Source organism: Giraffa tippelskirchi, chromosome 5 (genome assembly GCF_054371585.1).
Source record: "Giraffa tippelskirchi isolate mGirTip1 chromosome 5, T2T-mGirTip1v1.2.pri, whole genome shotgun sequence".
NCBI lineage: Eukaryota > Metazoa > Chordata > Mammalia > Artiodactyla > Giraffidae > Giraffa > Giraffa tippelskirchi.
The window spans coordinates 19,342,906-19,363,586 of record NC_137279.1 but is presented as its reverse complement, the minus strand read 5'-3'; the positions used below and the strand labels follow the sequence as shown (position 1 = coordinate 19,363,586).

At 38.8% G+C, this 20,681-nt stretch overlaps 1 protein-coding gene and 1 pseudogene across 19 annotated transcripts in view; both read left to right on the top strand.

The window, feature by feature from the left end:
• TDRD5 (tudor domain containing 5) overlaps positions 1–20,681 on the top strand; it is a 98,807-nt gene that overhangs the window by 54,466 nt on the left and 23,660 nt on the right. For all 19 annotated transcript variants that reach the window (XM_081485878.1, XM_081485876.1, XM_081485877.1 and 16 more), the window contains 7 exons: positions 4,155–4,308; positions 5,344–5,552; positions 6,928–7,148; positions 11,465–11,677; positions 12,384–12,450; positions 18,495–18,695; positions 19,196–19,354. In XM_081485878.1, coding sequence (XP_081342004.1) covers positions 4,155–4,308; positions 5,344–5,552; positions 6,928–7,148; positions 11,465–11,677; positions 12,384–12,450; positions 18,495–18,695; positions 19,196–19,354 — 1,224 coding nt within the window. The remainder of the gene's footprint in view (positions 1–4,154; positions 4,309–5,343; positions 5,553–6,927; positions 7,149–11,464; positions 11,678–12,383; positions 12,451–18,494; positions 18,696–19,195; positions 19,355–20,681) is intronic.
• On the top strand, positions 1,643–2,371 carry LOC145507403 (serine-threonine kinase receptor-associated protein pseudogene; annotated as a pseudogene).

Here is a 20,681-nt window from a genome sequence, read left to right as displayed (position 1 = left end):
AAACTGAGCCCGAAACATCTTATCATTCCAGACGAGCAAGGACTATTAAAGACTAGGTTCACATCAGGAGGATTTAGGAATCCACTTGAAGTGTTATTTCAAGTTTCACTGAGGATAATAATTGCAGTGGTTTGAAGCCCATCCAATATGTTTAATTTTGTGAGTTCATATGTTAAAAACAAATTGGTTATCATGGAAGATGATGGAGAACTAATTCATTTTCTTAAAAAATAATAAACAAAGAGAAAGAGCCAGTCACTTTTCCTGGCTTTCCTGAATGAACTGGTAGGACTGGGTAACCAAGTAACAGATGAGGGGACCATATCTCTATAAAACATTCCAACTAAATAATAAAAAAGAATCGATAGAGTTAGGATATCAGTATATTAAAACTCTCAATGAATAGTAAATCAGGCATTGACCAGTAATGGCTCCTATAACAACACCAACATAGAGAATACCAGACATTATACATTCCTCTTTTTAGAATATAACGTCACCAATAGTTTTGTCAAAGGGGTGGAGCATGAGTCTGATCAAGCCTCTGGGTCCAGCTACCAATTTGCAAAAAATAGAATTTGCACTATGAAAATGTCATCTGCAAAATCTACTCTGAGAAAATTAAATCATGTAATATATTTGAAGGCATAAATATCAACTCTTAGGAAAACATAAGATAACTAAAATGGATTGGAGATGGAAGAGCGTGGAAGTAGAAATAAACGTCAACTGCTTCCTCGCTTATGGTGGGAGTATATAGAGAAGATAGCATAACAAAGGAATTTGGGCAATGTGTCTGATATATCAGTTGATGAACTAAACTAATTGACTAAAAGATTCTGAGGATCACAAAGCAAAACTCAACTATGTTTCATGTACTGACTTGGAAATATCTCTGTAGTAACTCATTAAAAAATACAACAGATGTAATCTATTATGTTGAAGGATGATGTATATTCAAGTTTTGAAAATTTCTGGGAAGTCTCACAAGAATCGGCTGGTGATGGTTTTCCACACGAAACTACTGGTAGTGGTTACCTCCAAGGAGGTGCTCTCCTGGTCAGCTGAGAAATGGGAGTGGACTGGAGACTTAGTGTTTGCTATATACCTTTAAAAAACTTCTGAATATCACTTATTCAAAAAATCAATAACATATTTAAAAAAAATCCTTCCCAGCCTAGTCGTATGTTCAGCTGAATTGCACATTCATAGTACTAGGCACTTAACAGAGAAGGTAAAGACACCCTTAAAGAGACTAATGAACATTAAAAGGAAAGAAGCCATAATAAGTAATGTACAAAGAAGTAAGTAGAGGTATCAAATCTAATTAATTACCACCCTTCCCCTACCCTCTACCAATTCTTTCTCTCTCAGGATATTCATGATTGGCTATATAAGGACCCTTTTAAACTATGACTTGACTGATACTGGGCACCACATTTACAAGTGTCCTGGGAGAAGTCATAAAGAGTTGACTTGGATCTGAGAGCATTACACCAACAAGAAGTATGCCCTGCAGAAATCCCACCCTTTGGGCCTGGAGGCACTGAAAGAGAAGGTGGAGATAGAACTGGCAGGGCCAGTGAGCACCAAGCCCCTTGAGCCCCTGAGGGTAACTGAGTTGGCTGGTACGCTGGCAGCCATGGGATGCTGCAAGTCGGTGTTCAGCATCCAGGATGCCTGCGGGGTGCTGTTCATGTCCATGTTCTTCAGATCCAAGGACGATGACAAGATGGTCTTCCAGACAGAACCTGAGGAAATCAATGGTCATACCTCTGGTATTAAAAAGCCTCTGTGGTGCTGTGAGGATAAACAGATCCTTTCAGCTGGTGATAAAACTGTTCTACTTTGGGAGCACACTACTATGACAGAGGTGAAATCTCTTAAGTTTTGATGTCTTTAGTAGTATGGGATGAATTCCCAAGGGAATACCTGGTAATAATGTATGGACCATCTGTTGCTTTTCATAGTGCAGTAAGTTTGGACTCAAATCCTTTGAAGCTCCTGCAACCATCTCTTTGCCTTGAGAATTTCTTGTAGCAGCAAGTGAAGATTTTAAACCTTATAAATATGACTATAATAGTGAAGATCAATTAGAATCCTACAAAGGACACTTTGGTCCCAGTCACTGTGTGAGGTTTAGGTCTGATGGAGAACTCTATGCCAGTGGTTCTGAAGATGGAGCATAGAGACTGTGGCAGATTATGGTAGGAAAACCTATGGTCTTTGGAAAGGTGTGCTTCCTGAAGATAGTAGTGAGCTGGCAAACTTGAGGATCAGTTTTTCAGAGACAACAGAAGAAGAGATAGAAGAAATTGCATCAGAGAATTCAGATTCCATCTATAGTTCAACTCCTGAAGTTACGGCCTGAGCATCAGACAGATGCCACAGATAGTACACAAGTTACAGACTAAAACAAGCAGAGAGAAGCATCAGCCTCCGAGTTATTCTCTGCTTAAGGCAAACATGAGCAGTAAATAATGAGGAATATTAATCTCCAGTGCTAGAACTTAGCAACTTGGTGATACCTATGAGTAAAAACACAAGAGTATCTGCTGAAGACAGATGGATTTATACTCTTGTAGTCTGATGGTCTGTTGTCTTTTTAATGAATATGTATAAGCCAACATTCAATTTCTCTTATTACAGTTAGATTTCTGGTAGCTGTTTATGTTATTATGAAGAGGGGAAATGTATTGGCTTATTTTTCTGACTCTTCCCTTAAAGCAGAAAGCTGGGTTTGTTTGCTTTAGTTATAAAGAAGAGGGAATACATGATAAAGCAACGCGTTTGACTTCTCTTTCATTGTACATTACTTTTGAACATCTGATTGTTTTGCCTTGTCTCAAAAAAAGGCCTCTAAAACAAAGACAACCCACCCTTTGTCAAGGGTGAGTCCTTTAAAAGTGTTTGCACTCTGTGTTCCTGTCAATCTTCTCCAAGGTGATTAAGTCAGGGCAAGGATTTATTTCCTGCTAACACCTAATTAGGCTTCTCAGGTGGTGCAGTGGTAAAGAATCCTCCTGCCGATGCAGTAGAGGAGCATTTGGACCCTTTCTGGGTCGGGAGGATCCCCTGGAAGAGGAAATGGCAACCCACTCCAGTATTCTTGCCTGGAAACTTCCATGGGCAGAGGAGCCTGGTGAGCTACAGTCCATGGGGTTGCAAAGAGTTGGAACGTGACTGAACCCACTCACACAACACCTAATCAAAAGGAAGAGAGCAAGAAACATGGTTAGCTCAACTGCTTTACCTTGGTTAGGGAGACAAGTTTTAAGAATTCAGACATTTTCATAGGAGGTCTTGATTAACAAGGAACTCCCAGGTGGCTCAGTGGTGAGAAATTCACCTGCCAGTGCAGGAGACACAGAAGACATGGGTTCGATCCCCTGGAGGAAGAAATGGCAACCCACTCCAATATTCTTGCCTGAGAAACCCCACGAACAGAGGAGCCTGGCGGACTACAGTATGTGGAGTCACAAAGAGTTGGACATGACTGAGCAACTGAACACACACTCACTTTATTAACAAGGACAAACTTAACTAATTCACTGTGCAGTTTAAACCAGACATATTTGTTATTTATTTTATATATATTCTCTTCTGTCTCTATTTGGTATAATTCTTCTTTTTTCCAAGGTAAGAAAATCAGTGTGCTGTAGGAAATACACTGACACCTGCCTACTTATCCCAACTTCAAGGGTGAGATAATAAGCATAGTTTTAAGGAAACATTTAAAAATAGTATTTTATTCCATGTGAAAAGTTGTAGTGAATATTCTTTCTGTGAACATAGAGAAATATCAACAGTTTTATTATGATTTCTATATTTTGTGTGTTCTCCTCTTTTTCTAAAAAGGCTTTTGCTTTATAATCATACATTGTGAAAAGTGAGAGGTATAAATGTCCTCTAATTTTCTTTTCAATTACCATATACTCTAAAAGGAATTTGAAGCTGGCCTAGAAGTTTATGGTGAGGGATTATAGATTGCTTGGTTTGTATTATACTCACATGAAAGCAAGTGTTTATTGAATGCCTGAGTTTACTCACCCCTACAAATTTAGTTTGGAGTCCAAGTCCAAATTAAAGCATTGTCCATGAAGCATCTGTATATGTTATATTCCTGTTTTGTTTTTTGTTTGTTTTTGCTACAGTTAATTTTTAAAGAGCAACTTTCACCCAAAAAACTGGGCTTCTTAAATGTAATAGAGCTTGTTGGAGCGCTTAGTGACATTCTCCATGTTGAGTTCAGGGAAGGAAACCAAGACTTGCTGGTGTTTGATGCTGATATGAAGCCTCTAGCATCTGGTGAGTTGTATTACAGTATGATGCAAACCTGATGTTTAATTATCTCCATAAGGACAAGGAAAAAGAAAGCATCATTTAGGTAACAATCTTAATTGTAACCACATCAACCAAACAGATCACGTTAGCCTTGAAAATGTTTCATATATAATGACCTCCTTCCTGATGATGTATGTTGTAATAATGCTGCTGTATTAAAATCTGAGTTTTTAAAGTTTACTTTCTTCATTGTTTAGACTTTTTAATAATTCTGAAGAAATAAATTTTCTGAAATGATGCTCTCATGGGGAAACACTAGGTAGTTCAGTGGTTAACTCGGTTGTTGAGCACTGAGTAGTACATGTAATTCTTTTATTACTATATTATAACTATATTATATTGTAACTATATTATAATTCATTTAAGCAGTCTTCTCTCAATGGACATGTGGAGAGTATCCCTTTTTTTTTATATTATAAAATATACAGTGTTCAATATCCTTGTGCTTCCATCTTTGTATAGTTACTAGTGTATTTCTTTAGGAGCTACTACAATTTTCTGTCTATCTGGAATCCATTTTAGTATGTCAACCTCTTACAATTGTCATAAACATGTAAATTTGAACAAAATATGTGATTGGTTTGGAAATTCCCTAAAAATTAAGACATTGTATTATGGAATATTAAGTAGTTACATACATTGAGGTTCCCTTGTACATTAGTAGTACAAGTAGTTACATTGTACATTAAGCAACAGTGAATTTTCACAGCTAAAGTTGAACAAGAAATAAATTGAAATCAGGTTGTTGAAAAATAAAACCTTTCACCAAAGTTTAAAAAACCTTACCAGAGTTATCTTCCAACTCCCACCCCCAATATAAATAATGTAAGATTTGTTCCCATCTGGAACTTCCCTTGTGTCTCTCCATACTGAAAGGTCTGCACAGACAGGTTCGTATCTATCATTATCTGCCCAGGGCCTGGCACATAGAATGTGTTTAGTAATAGTTTACAGATTATTTTAATAGATACACATAGGCTTCTCTATTGGTCATTTCAGATGGAGCTGTGTCATCAGTCAGAAATTCATGTTTAGTTCAGTCAGATAAGAAAATAGAAGCCAAAACTTGTGTGTCCAGTCCCCCTAGAAATTCACTGTCTACTGCTGTTATCAAGGAGACTACTTGGGATTGCCCTTCAAAAAACCATAAGGAACCCGAACAGAAGATTTTCAAGAAGCCTAATCTGGTGGTAAAACCTTTGCAGCTGGTGAGTAAGGTTTGGTGTCTGTCTTCATGCACTGGAGATTGAGCATTATGAAAAGTAACTTAATGAGTTTTCTTTAGACAAAATTTCCATTTGAGGAAAAGTCTTCTTTCTGGACATATGATTTCTTAGACAAGACCAGAACTTTGGTGTGAAGTCATCTTATACAGCGTTTATTCTGGTTTTCAGTCTTTTATATAACTAGATTTCCTTGAGTCTCATTTCAGAGTTTTCAGTGGGCTTTGAAGACTTGACTGTTGTTTGAGGATGACATTGCTGATTCTCTGTCCATGTGTTTCAGTAGGCTCGAAAACCCTTCAGGGCTTCAGAGGGAAAAATTGAGGAGCTTGGCTGTAACTGTATTCTCAGTACTGCTGCAGGTTGCCCCTGCACCCAGCCTCAGTTGTAGAGTGCTTTTCTCTTCTATCTCCACATACACAAGGCAATGGCACCCCACTCCAGTACTCTTGCCTGGAAAATCCCATGGACGGAGGAGCCTGGTAGGTTGCAGTCCATGGGGTCGCTACAAGTCAGACACGATTGAGCGACTTCACTTTCACTTTCCACTTTCATGCATTGGAGAAGGAAATGGCAACCCACTCCGCGTTCCTGCCTGGAGAATCCCAGGGACGGTGGAGCCTGGTGGGCTGCCGTCTATGGGGTCGCACAGAGTTGGACACGACTGAAGCGACTTAGCAGCAGCAGCAGCAGCACATACACTTCTCTGCTTTTGTGTTCTCATCTCCTGTTAGTTATTTTGTCATTATTAAGAAATTAGTTGTTTCCTCTTCTTCCCTTTTGCCCTTTACACCTGGCTTCTTTCATGGAAGGAAAACATTTTGTTTGGAGAGCCTGCTGTATTTTCTAGAGGATGATAGAAAAGCCTGCAGGAAAATAGTATATTTTAGAATGAAAGTGTTTGAGAAGCCCCATTTTTGGTTGGAAGAGTACTCTGAAATTTAATCCATTCTTTAAAGTTGGCTTTGTTGGTAGGATTGATTAGGATGAAGCTGTATCTTATTTAGGCTGTAACTTAGTTCACCCTAAGTATTTGAAGCACCATGTTTTCAGTTTTGTACAGGGAAGTTGTGTGTGACACACTTTTAACTCTCTATGTAATATAAGACAGTACTTTTTGTACTTTAATGTAGGTAAGGATCATCTTGGAAGTTGTTTTAAAGGCTTAACTGTGGGTCTCACTTCCAGATATTCTGAATCACTGAATCTGGGCTAGAGCCTAAGAATTTTCATTTTTATAATTTGCCAGGTATTTCTAGTAAAGGTAACTCATGAAATATACTTGAAGAAACATTGTCAAAGTTTGACATGTTACTCAAAGATTTATAGTGGTTTCTTTGATTTTTTTAAAAATTTGTAGCAAGTAGAAATTAACAAATCCCAGCTCAACTTGGCAATGGCAAATCATGACATCCCACCAGATGCTGTGCGGGACAAGAAGTTATGCAGACTGCCCCCATTAGATACCAGTACCCTCGTGGGTGTCTTTGTGGAGTATATCATCTCTCCTAGTCAATTCTACATCCGAATCTACAGCAGGGATTCATCAGAGTTACTTGAGGACATGATGATTGAAATGCGGTAGGAATCTGTTATTTTCAATGTATTTTTCACTTACCTTGTTAAGTCAGTTCTCAAACATGTTGGTTTTAAAAATTAAGGACTCAGGAGAGCCTTTGCTTATCAGCATTTATCATACCAAAAATAAAACGGTGAAAATGTAAAATGTTTAAAAATCATGATAAGTTCATTTTTCTGAATATAAATAACATTTTTATGGAAAATAGCGTACTAGAAGAAAGTTGTATTTCAGTATCTGCTTCTGTCTTTAATTTCTTCAGATACATTCTTTTGGTGAAAGTTTATGAAAACATCAGGGATACATAGTTGGGGAAAGGAGTATTTTAACAGCCTTTTCAGAAAATTGTGAATACTCTTTTGATAGTATATGAAAACTTGACAAGTAGTGGTTTCTTAAAGTTAGATGTAATGTGGAATTTGAACTTTTCAAACTCTACTATGTTAAAATCCATTTTCTGCCTTTGCGCTTTGAATGGATGCAGGATTAGATATATAATTGCAGGTTCCAGTGCAAAATTGAAATGCAAGACTTATTGTTTAAAAATGAAGAATTTCAAGACAGCAGTAGGAGAGCATTATTAAAGTAAGCATTCAGTTCAGTTTAGTCGCTCAGTCGTGTCTGACTCTTTGCTACTCCATGGACTGCAGCACGCCAGGCTTCCCTGTCCATCACCAACTCCCAGAGCTTGCTCAAACTCATATCCATTGAGTCAGTGATGCCATCCAGCCATCTCATCCTCTGTCATCCCCTTCTCCTCCTGCCTTCAGTCTTTCCCAGCATCAGGGCCTTTCCCGTGAGTCAGCTCTTCACATCAGGTGGCCAAAGTATTGGAGTTTCAGCTTCAACATCAGTCCTTCCAATGAATATTCAGGACTGATTTCCTTTAGGATGGACTGGTTGGATCTCCTTGCAGTCTAAGGGACTCTCAAGAGTCTTCTCCAACACCACAGTTCAAAAGCATCAATTCTTTGGCACTCAGGTTTCTTTATGATCCAACTCTAACATCCATACATGACTACTAGAAAAACCACGACTTTGACTAAATGGACCTTTGTCGGCAAACCTTTGTAATATTCTGCCTAGGTTGGTCATAGCTTTTCTTACAGGGAGCAAGTGTCTTTTAATTCCATGGCTGTGGTCACCGTCTGCAGTGGTTTTGGAGCCCAAGAAAATAAAGTCTATCATTGTTTCCATTGTTTTACCATCTATTTGCTATGAAGTGATGGGACGGGAGTTTTTTGAATGTTGAGATTTAAGACAACTTTTTCACTCTCCTCTTTCACTTTCATCAAGAGGCTCTTTGGTTCCTCTTCACTTTCAGCCATATGGGTGGTGTCATCTGCATATGTGAGGCTATTGATATTTCTTCCGGCAATCCTGATTCTAGCTTGTGCTTCATCCAGCCCGGCAATTCACATGATGTACTCTGCATATAAGTTAAATAACCTGGGTGACAGTATGCAGCCTTGATGTACTTCTTTTCCTGTTTGGAACCAATCTGTTGTTCCATGTCCCGTTCTAACTGTTGCTTCTTGACCTGCATATAGATTTCTCCGGAGGCAGTTAAAGTGGTCTGGTATTCCCATCTCTTTCAGAATTTTCCACAGTTTGTTGTGATCCACGCAGTCAAAGGCTTTAGAGTAGTCAGTAAAGCAGAAGTAGATGTTTTTCTGGAACTCTGTTGCTTTTTCTGTGATCCAACGGATGTTGGCAGTTTGATCTCTGGTTCCTCTGCCTTTTCTAAATCCGACTTGAACATCTGGAAGTTCTTGGTTCATGTATTGTTGAAACCTACCTTGGAGAATTTTGAGCATTGCTTTGTTAGCGTGTGAGATGAGTGCAATTGTGCGGTAGTTTGAGCATTCTTTGGCATTGCCTTTCTTTGGGATTGGAATGAAAACTGACCTTTTCCAGTCCTGTGGCCACTGCTGAGTTTTGCAAATTTGCTGGCATATTGAATGCAGCACTTGCATAGCATCATCTTTGGGGACTTGAAATAGCTCAGCTGGAATTCCATCACCTCCACTAGCTTTGTTCATAGTAATGCTTCCTAAGGCCCACCTGACTTCAGACTCCAGGATGTCTGGCTCTAGGTGAACGGTCACACCATCGTGGTAATCTGGGTCATGAAGATATTTTTTGTATAATACTTCTGTTTATTCTTGCCACCTCTTCTTAATATCTTCTGCTTCTGTTAGTTCCATACCATTTCTGTCCTTTATTGTGCCCATCTTTGTGTGAAATGTTCCCTTGGTATCTCTAATTTTCTTGAAGAGATCTCTAGTCTTTCCCATTCTGTTGTTTTCCCCTATTTCTTTGCATTGATCACTGAGGAAGGCTTTCTTATCTCTCTTTGCTATTCTTTGGAACTCTGCATTCAGATGAGTATATCTTTCCTTTTCTCCTTTGCCTTTAGCGTCTCTTCTTAGCTATTTGTAAGGCCTCCTCAAGACAACGATTTTGCCTTTCTTTTTTCTTGGGGGTGGTCTTGATCACTGCCTCCTATACTGTGTCACAAACCTCCGTCCATAGTTCTTCAGGCACTCTTAACTATCAGATCTAATACCTTGAGTAAAAGTGACAACTTTCCACTGTGTAAGTAAGCATGGGGACCTTCTAATTGTGGACTCAGTGGAACTGGCCCTCAATTTTACCACCATTTGTGATTTTAAAACATCATGCATTGGTCTTTTGGAAAATACTGGTGCATCTTCCACTATCTTCCAAATGTGAACGTTTCATCACACAATGTATTTTTTAAAAATCACATTCATTAGTATCTCCGGAGAAGGCAACGGCAACCCACTCCAGTACTCTTGCCTGGACAATCCCATGGACGGAGGAGCCTGGTAGGCTGCAGTCCATGGGGTTGCTAAGAGTCAGACACGACTCAGCGACTTCGCTTTCACTTTTCATTTTCATGCATTGGAGAGGGAAATGGCAACTCACTCCAGTATTCTTGCCTGGAGAATCAGGGGACCCTGATGGGCTGCTGTCTGTGGGGTCGCACAGAGTCAGACACAACTGAAGCGACTTAGCAGCAGCAGCATTAGTATCTCTGATATCATCAGAAGAGTATTATGTATTAGGAAGCTGTCAAGCTCACAGTGCTAGATGTAATGTTTCGAAAATCCTGATTTTAATTGGAAAGCTTTTGAATTTTATCATTGACAATAAATACTGTAAATGTTTTCCTGTAAGTGACAAGCCTACTTCATTCTTGAGAAAGTGTGTGTCAAATATCCAAATCTGAATAAACATAGCTTCTGAGTGGACCTTTCAAGCAAAAATAGTGTTGTTTAATAGTGTCATATTCATCTTCCAACTAAAAACAATACTTCACACGCACATACACACACACAGAGCAGCTAGTTCAGTTCACAAATGAAATCCGTAAGTGCTTTTCCTAAAGACAACTTAGGAAGTATTTTACTTGTACTTCCATTTTTGTTACAGAGAATATTGAAAAGATAGTCACTCTGTGTTTGAGATTTAATACGCTTAATATTTTTTATTGCTTTATCATGGACATTCTTAAGTGAAATTAGCCTTTTTTTTTACTTAAAAAAATTTAATTGGAATGCATGGCAGTGAAAAATAAATGACTGCTAGTACAGTTGAATGTCACTGGCTTGATTCAGCAAAGGCACCTGGAGTTTTACCCTTTTGTAAAACTTTGTAAAAGCAAAGGCACCATTACTTTTACACCGTCAATGCAAATGTTAACACAGTGAAAAGGGCAAATAATTATTTTCATAATAATACAATATATTAAAATAGCTTTGATCTTATGAACTCTTGGAAAGTGTGTCAGGATTCCAGGAATTTGTAAACTGCACTTGGAGAATTACTGCTCTAAATTTCTTTTCTCTATTGAATAATGATGTCTTTTGTTAGTAAACACTGTAAAATGTTTACGTTTTCATTCGCTTTAGATTTATTCATTAACAGAAGTCTGATTTTTACATTGGTGTCACATATAATAGTAATTTATTTTGTTTCTCTCCAAAAGCATACTGTGTTTTTTCTAAGTTGACTGTATCACTATATTATATACTCTATGCCAAGAATACTTGGTATAATGTTACATAATGATCACTTAGTAAATTTCTATTTGAAGAAGTTTATTGGTAAAGAGAAAGGATTTGGATATGAAAAAGAAAATAATTGGTATTAGTAATAAGCATTACCAAATCAGAAAAAGTGAGAATTTTTCTTTGCCTTTTGCCAAGACTTTCCTGCTCTTGATACATCAATAAAAATGATCTTTAATTTTTTTTCTTTTTCTATGGATTTCTTTTATGGAATTCTGCAGGCGCTGTTATTCTAATCAGTTGGTTTCTGATCGGTATGCCATGCCAGAGTATTTTATCCAGCCAGGACATCTCTGTTGTGTAAGGATTTCTGAGGATAAGTGGTGGTATCGGGTCATTATCCATCGAATTCTTGGGAAACAGGAAGTTGAAGTGTTCTATCCAGATTTTGGAAACATTGGAACTGTTCAGAAGTCTTCCCTGAGGTTCCTCAAGTGAGTTAATAAATTCATTAAGAACAATTTAGGTTTGAACCATAATGCTAAAGCTGTGGGGAGTGAGGACTTCTCTTCCTTTTCTCCTGCCTCCCTCCTTCCCACCCCTCTTTCTTCTTAGTGCAGATTTGGCAAATGGTCATTTAGTTTCACAGTTGCATTGTAATCTCTTGTGTTTTCTCTCACATGACTGTGAATCTGAATGGACCATGAGACTAAATTTCGTTCTCTTATTAAGAAAATGATGCTTTGGGTCATGCTAAGAGTTGCATTTATATATCATGAAGTTTGGACTGTTTCCACCTATATTTTAATTTCATGGTTTTCAAAGACTATTAGGTTTTACAAATTTCTTTCTTAGACATTAGTGTGAAGCGTTAAGACATTTCACTTAAAAATGCAGCATTGAATACTCTGAAATGGCGTGAAAAACTTAAATCAAGAAGCGGGTAAGACTTGCACCGCAACTGCTGAAGCCCGCATGCGTGGAGCCTGTGCTTCCCAGCAAGAGAAGCCACCTCAGTGAGAAGCCCGCGCACTGCAGGGAAGAATAGCCGCCACTCACTACAACTAGAGAAAGCCCGCGTGCAGCAAGAAGATCTAGCGTGGCCAAAAATACATAATTTTTTTTTTTAAAGAAAGGGATAAGAGATTCCATAAAAGGCAGTTTTAAAATATTAAATATTCATATATTGGTCTGTTGCAGGTGCTGCTACACAAAGCTTCCTGCTCAGGCTATCCCTTGTTCTTTGGCATGGGTGAGACCAGTAGAGGTATGTTTGCTTGCTTCCCGTTTAATCACCAAACATTTGATGCCAAGAACAATTCTAAGTTCTCAGGATAAAAAAAAAATAAAACATGAAAAAGAAAGTCATTGTAGACAGTATGGGAGAAAGGCATGTAGACAAAAATAATTGTACTGTGTCAGATTTCCTAGGGAATTTTATAGTGTATGATAGAGATACAAAAGGAACAGCCCTCATTTCTGTTCAAGGTAATCAGAGATGGTGTCTTAAAAGAGGTGACATTTGCATGAAACTTTGACGGAAGATTAGCACCGTAACTGAACAAACAAGAAAGACATTCCAGGCAAAGGAAGAGTAGCATGAAATGTCTCAAGTTTGAGGAATTTTAAGTGGTTCTGTTTTGCTACGTAATAGAGGATGAGCTGCAGTTGGTGCGTGGCAAATGATGTCAGAGAAACCGGAGACTAAGGTGGAGACCCGTAGCCATGTGCAGGAGTCTGGACATTGTCCTTTATTTTTTAAAAAACTTTTGACTTTGCTTTGGCGTATAGCCAGTTAACAAACAATGTTGTGATAGTTTCAGATGGACAGTGGAGGGATTCAGCCATACATATACATGTATTCATTCTCTCCCAAACTCCTGTCCCATCCAGGCTACCACATAACATTGAACAGAGTTCAATTATCTTAGGTTGGTTATCCATTTTAAATATAGCAGTGTGTACATGCTGGATGTTGTCCTTTAGTTTCTGGGGTGCAACTAAAGAGAACTGCCACAATCAGAAATACATTTTTTAAAGAATTCTCTAGCGACGTTGTTGTGGGAGATGATTGGCATGGGATGGAATAGGAGCTGTTTTCATCCATATAGATACATATATTTGTGTAGTTATAATTATGCACCTAATTTTGTTTTTTTCCCCTCAGAACTCTTAATTATACATACCGTACACATTTATTGGAGAAGGCAATGGCACCCCACTCCAGTATTCTTGCCTGGAGAATCCCAGGGACGGCGGAGCCTGGTGGGCTGCTGTCTATGGGGTCGCACAGAGTTGGACACTACTGAAGCGACTTAGCAGCAGCAGCAGCAACACATTTATTATCCCATGTTTGTCTGTTTAAATAACTTATCAGTAGCTTCCATTTGTTGTTGTTGTTCAGTTGCTAAGTTGTGCCTCACTCTTTGTGACCCCAAGGACTGCAGCACACCAGGCTTCCCTGCTTTTCACTATCTCCCAGAGTGTGCTCAGATTCATGTCCATTGAGTCAGTGATGCTATTTAACCATTTCATCCTCTGCCGCCCTCTTCTCCTTTTACCTTCAATATAGTATTAGAACTATCTACTAATGAAATTGAAGCTTACAAATTTACTCTTTAGGAAACAAAACTGTATTATTGAGGTAACATTGATTTATAACATTATATGTTTCATGTGTACAACATTGTATTTCTGCTTCTATATACATATACTCTACCACGTGCTCACTACCAAAAGTTTATTTTCCATCAGATGACCCAACCTCCTTTACCCATTTTGCCCACCCCATTCCTTCCCCCCTGATGACATTACTCTGTTCTCCAAATATACGTATTTGTGTGTTTGGTTTGTTCATTATTTTGTTTTTGTTTGTTTATTAGTTTTTAAATACTATACAAGAGTGAAATCTTGTGATATTTGTCTTTCTCCATCTGACTTATTTTACTTACCATAAAATGCTCAAGTTCAATCCATGTTGTTGGAAATGGTAAGATAACATCTTTTTTTTTTTTATATCTGAGCAATATTCCATTGGAGAAGGAAATGGCAACCCACTCCAGTATTCTTGCCTAGAGAATCCCGTGGACAGAGTGGCCTGGTGGGCTGCTGTCCATAGGGTCGCACAGAGTCGGACATGACTGAAGCAACTTAGCATTCTTATATGCATTGGAGAAGGAAATGGCAATACACTCCAGTATTCTTGCCTGGAGAATCCTGTGGACAGAAGAGCCTGGTGGGCTGCTGTCTATGGGGTCGCACAGAGTCGGGCACGACTAAAGTGACTTAGCAGCAGCAGCAGTATTCCATTATATTTATATACCACACCTTTATTTATTCTTCTGTTGATGGGCACTTCACTTGACTCATATCTTGGCTATTGTAAATAATGCCAAAGAATATGAGGGTGCAGGTATATTTTCAGATTACTGTTTTCATATTCTTTGGATGAAAACCCAGAAGTGAGATAGCTGGATCATATAGTAGTTCTATTCTTAATTTTTTGAGGAATCTCCATACTGTCTCTATCTATGCACCAATTTACATTCTTACCAATAGTGTATATGTTCTCTTTTCTCCACATCATTGCCAGCACTTTTATTTCTTACCTTTTTGATAATAGCCATTCTGACAGGTGTAAGGTGCTGTCAAATTTTGGTTTTGATTCGCATTTCCATAGTAATTAGTGCTGTTGAGCATCTTTCCATGCGCCTGTTGGCCCATATGTGTGTCGTCTTTGGAAAATGTCTCTTCAGTTTCTCTGCCCATTTTCAAACCAGACTGTTTTTGTTGCTGTTGAGTTGTATGAGTTATTTATATGTTTTGGATATTAACTTCTTATCAGATATATCATTAGCAAAGATCTTCTCCTACTTGGTAGACAGTCTTTTTGTTATATTGATAGTTTCCTTTGCTGTGCAAAAGCTTTTTAGCTTGATGTAGTCCCTTTTATTTATTTTTGCTTTTGTTTGCCTTGCCTGTGGAGACATATCTAAAGAGATATTACTAAGATCGATGTCAAAGAGCACACTACCTGTGTTTTCTTTTAGGAGCTTTATTTAGTCTCAGGTCTTACATTTAGTCTCGGGCTTCCTGATAGCTCAGTTGGTAAAGACTCCGCCTACAATGCATGAGACCCTGATTCAATTCCCGGGTCAGGAAGATCCCCTGGAGAAGGGATGGGGTACCCACTTCAGTATTCTTGGGCTTCCCTTGTGGCTCAGCTGGTAAAGAATCCGCCTGAAAATTCAGGAGACCTGGGTGTGATCCCTGGGTTGGGAAGATCCCCTGGAGAAGGGAAAGGCTACCCACTCCAGTATTCTGGCCTGGAGAATTCCAGAACTGTATAGTCCATGGGGTCACAAAGAGTCAGACACCACTGAGTGACTTTCACTTACATTTAAGTCTTTAGCCCATTTTGAGTTAATTTGTGTATATGATGTGAGATAGTGGTCTATGCTTTAGTTGCAGTATGTGGGCTTCTCGATGCTGTGGCTTCCCTTGTTGTGGAGCATGGGCTCTAGGGTGCACAGGCTTCAGTGGTTGCAGCATGAGGGCTCAGTAGTTGTGGCCCACAGACTGATTTGCCCCTGCAGCATGTGGAATATTCCTGGACCAGGGATCAAATCCATATCCCCTGCATTGGCAGGTGGATTCTTAACCACTGGACCACCAAGAAAGTCCTGTTTGGTTCTTTTTTAAGACTTTCAATCTCTTGGGTGAAATATTCCTTCTGTTCATTAATTTTATTCATGAGCTCATTAAACTGCCTTTCTCACTGCTCGTTGAATTTCTTCACAACAGCTATTTTGAATTTTTTTAACAGTTAAATTGAAATATTCCATGACGTTGGTTTCTGGAGAACTCTCCTTGTCTTTTTGTGGCACAGTGTCTCTGAGTCTTCGTGTTGTTTGTTGAAGTGTTGCTGAGCTGGTTTTGTGTTTAGTGTTGAATGACAGCGTGGGAGTTCGATTTCCTCCAGTAGGTGGCGCAATCATTTAAGTTTTTGGTTTCTTTTACCTGAGCTGCCTCTGGTTGTATTTGAAGAGTTGGCACTTCCCAGCCTCCACCTTCCCTGTAAGAGGTGTGGCTCCATGCCTTGTTTGTCGCTGCTTTTTTTGTCTTTGCTGCCTTGCTTCTGCCATAGCCGCTGTCGTCATCTGGCGTGTGGGCTCTTTCCTTGTGTCTGGGCTCCCCTGGAGACACAGGACCTGCTGTGGGGAAGATCTTGAAGGGGGTGCAGTTGGGGTCGTGGGCACCTCAGATGCTGGAGGGACAGGGTCCCAGGCCCCACTGCTGCTCCTGCCTGAGGCCGTGGGTGCCAGGAGTCGTCAGGTGGCCGCAGTTGCGGACACCGCCTTCCTTGTGGCTGCCGGGTTCTCTGAAGCTGTGTGTTCCCCTACCTCATTCAGAGGGCCAGGTTTGCCAGCATGGACTCTGCAGTTCCCCCGCTCCTCTGCATTTCAGTCCGTCCCCTTTTGGGTGTGCAGATGTGTGGAATTCTGCAGTGCCCTATTGTGCTGGAGAGAAGTACTTTTTTTGAGTTGTCAATGTTTCACTGGATATAGATTGAAGGGGAGAGACAAAGGTAGTCTTTACCATTCTACCATGTTTCTGAAGTCTGAAAACTGTGTTCTTCAGTTTTAATATGTTTATGTGTCGATTTATTCTTATTTATCCTGCTTCGTGGTTCATTGGAATTTTTGTGTATTGTTACTTTTCATTAAATCTGGCTAATTCTTAGCCATTATCTCCTCAGTTACTGTCTTTTCTCTATATTCATATTTATATTCACCCCTCTGTTTCTCTCTTTTTGTAGAACCAGAATTAAAAATATGTTAAACCTTCTCAATTTACCTTCCATATCTTTTAACCTCTCTTCTGCAGTCTATATACATTTCTGTTTTCTGTGTTGCATTCTGGGTAATTTTTCTAAATTATCTTCCAGTTTACTAATTTTTTAAAAATTTATTTTTTAATTGAAGGATAACTGCTTTACAGAATTTTGTTTTCTGTCAGACATCAAAATGAATCAGCCATAGGTGTTTATTCTTTATTTCTACATAATATGCTATTGAATACACCTATTAGAGTTATTATTACTCTATTTTTACTTTCTAATTTCTAATTCTAATATTATTATATTATTATTATATTTTTACTTTCTAAAAGTTCTCTTGATTCTTTAATTCTGCTTAATCGATTTTTAATAGATTGCAGAGCCCTGCAGAAGCTTTCAAGTTAATTTCATTTTTTGTTTGTTTTTATGTGTAGTAAGTTTAGTTATTTTGTAATTCTTCTGGAAATTCAGATATCTAAAGTTTCTGAGGTTTTGTATTAGTTATATTGTATTTGTGATTCGTTGTCTCTTTATATACTTTTTATCTTTGCCTATGTCCTGCTCATTGACTTTTAAAAAATTTTTTAAAATTGGTTGGAATATAGATTGAGTTTGCTGGCCTCCAGAAAGATTTACATGCTCTTCTGCCAGGTACCTAGCAGTCTAGAACCATGTTAATTTAAATGAACAACCTGAAGATTTGTGTACCACCCAGTTGATGTGAAAATTGAGCTGCAAATCCATGTGAAGGCTAATTTATTTCTTTTTTTCCCTTATTCTGAGCATGTATCCCTTAGGGACTCAATAAACTCCTCTCCACTCCCTATCATGGGCGGATACTGGCTTGAATTTCTGTCCTCTGTCCTGTAAGATCTTGAAACCAAAGTTCAAATTAGCCTGGATTAGCAGATAACCTTAAGGCAAAAGTAGTTCTCACTTTCCCTTTAATTTTGGCCTGGTAATTTGTTACTCTTTTGTTAGTTCTCTGATGCTTTTTGGACATGTTTTAAAAATATTTTATCTAAAATTTTTAGTTTCTGTGGGAGGGTTGGTCCAATAATCTAACTCCAACATTTCCAAACATGGAAGTTTTTCATCACATTAAAATAAGTTTTTCTCATAATCCCATTTTCATCATTTTTCCTTTATTCTGCCTTTTCAGTTCAGTTCAGTTCAGTCATTCAGTCGTGTCCGACTCCTGCGACCCCATGAATCGCAGCACGCCAGGCCTCTCTGTCCATCACCAACTCTCGGAGTTTACCCAAACTCATGTCCATTGAGTCTGTGATGCCATCCAGCCATCTCATCCCCAAATCATAAACATTCTCAAATGTGTTATTCTGGTATTTTCATGGTTTGATTTTTCCACTAAAATCTTTAGTTCATTAGGGATTCCCTTGTATTTGTGGTTTGCTTTTTATAATTGATGTTTCAATCTGTCATCTGAATCTCATATCTTGATTGTATTTCAGGAACTTTGGACATCCAGAGCTATTTTGCAGTTCCAGAAGTTGTGTGGTTTGAAGCCATTAGTAGGGGTAGTGGATGAATATGTAGATGGAATCCTGAACATTTTCCTGTGTGATACGTCCTCAAATGAAGATGTCTATTTCCACCATGTTTTGAGGACAGAGGGTCATGCTATTGTATGCCGAGAAAATGTCCCTTCTAAGGTGGAGCAGTCTGAATGTATTTTGTAATGTATTTTGTTTAATCTCAACCCTTCAAGGTATAAGAGAATTTAATACAGAAGGTTATTTGATTGATTCTTAAGAGATATCTGTGAGATGCCTGGCTTACTGAGTGCACAGCACTTTCTTAATTTTCACATGACCACAGAAAACTACATTTGGCTTATGGTCCTTTAGAATGTGAGTGCTTTTTGTTTTAAATAATGGAGGATTCTGTCTTACCCCCAAATATTTAATTCTCTGAAGTTTTCTTAGAGAAGAGCAACACTTTTATTTTCTAATTATTGATAGCAGTGTCTACATTACCATTAATATTGGTGTTGATCATTTTTATGGCTAGCAAGCACTATCAGTATGGGAAAAATTCTATTAAATTTTAGAAGATAATACATTTCCACGACATTTGAGGATTATGGAGTGCTAACTTTTTCACTTTTTTTTCCGAGAAACTAAACTCTTCCTCCTCTTTTTTCTTATCCTAGGGTTTCAGAGACCTCAACCCTTTAGCTTTATACACTAAATCCAGTGTGAGGCTTGAGGACATTGTCCTGAAAGAGCTGGGCTATCCTTCCCAGCAGCGCTATTTTAATGAAGACCGAGAGATCAGTCCACAATCAAAAGAGAGTGACTTATATACCCTGGTAAGAGGTTTTTGCAAATACTGTCATATTCTTTTTATTATTGTTAATATTTAATGACTACTTACTGTATGCCAAACACTATAAAAGGCACTTTAAATATATTATTTAATACTCATAAAATGCTTGTGATGTAGTATGTGTGCTTAGTTGCTCGGTCATGTCCGACTCTTTGCCACCTCATGGACTGTATCCCACTAGGCTCCTCTGTCCATGTGGATTCTCCAGGCATACTGGAGTGGGTTGCCATGCCCTCCTCCAGGGGATCTTCCCAACCCATGGATCAAACCCAGTCTCCCGCATTCCAGGTGGATTCTTTACCATCTGAGCCACCAAGGAAGCCCAAGAATACTAGAGTGGGTAGCCTATCTCTTCTCCAAAGGATCTACCCGACCCAGGAATTGAACCAGGGTCTCATGCATTGCAGGCGGATTCTTTACCAGCTGAGCTACCAGGGAAGTTGTAGTGACTATAATTAACCTTATTTTAGCAATGAGGAAACTGAGGCATTGCAAACCTGGGGAAGTTTGGAAACTACACAGTAATCTCAACAGTTACCTTTTCTCTCATCATTTGCGGGTTTAAACTTTTATTTCAGCCTTGCTTTTTCCTGTATAATTTCTCTCATATACTGAATTCTGCTGCCACCTGGATGCAGTTGTGACTTTACCTGCATGGATCCAAATGCTATTTTTTTCTTCCCTCTACACACCTTAGATGTTTCTTGAAGTGTTCTCATTTCTAACTTTTTCTGTAAACTTCGTGTCAACTCCTACCCACAGTAATAACAATAATATTATTATGTATTATTCCGTACCACAGTTTAGTTCAGTTGCTCAGTCATGTCCGACTCTACGACTCCATGGACTGCAGTACGCCAGGCCTCCCTGTCCATCACCAACTCCCAGAGTTTGCTCAAACTTATGTCCGTTGAGTCAGTGATGCCATCCAACCATGTCATCCTCTGTCACTCCCTTCTCCTCCCACCTTCAATCTTTCCCAGCATCAGGGTCTTTTCAGAGGAGTCACTTCTTCACATCAGGTGGCCAAAGTATTAGAGTTTCAGCTTCAGCATCAGTCCTTTCACTGAATATTCAGGACTGATTTCCTTTAGGATGGACTGGTTGGATCTCCTTGCAGTCCAAGGGACTCTCAAGAGTCTTCTCCAACACCACAGTCCAAAAGCATCAATTCCTCAGTGCTCAGCTTCCTTTAGGGTCCAACTCTCACGTCATACATGACTACTGGAAAAACCATAGCTTTGACTAGATGGACCTTTGTTGGCAAAGTAATGTCTCTGCTTTTTAATATGCTGTCTAGGTTGGTCATA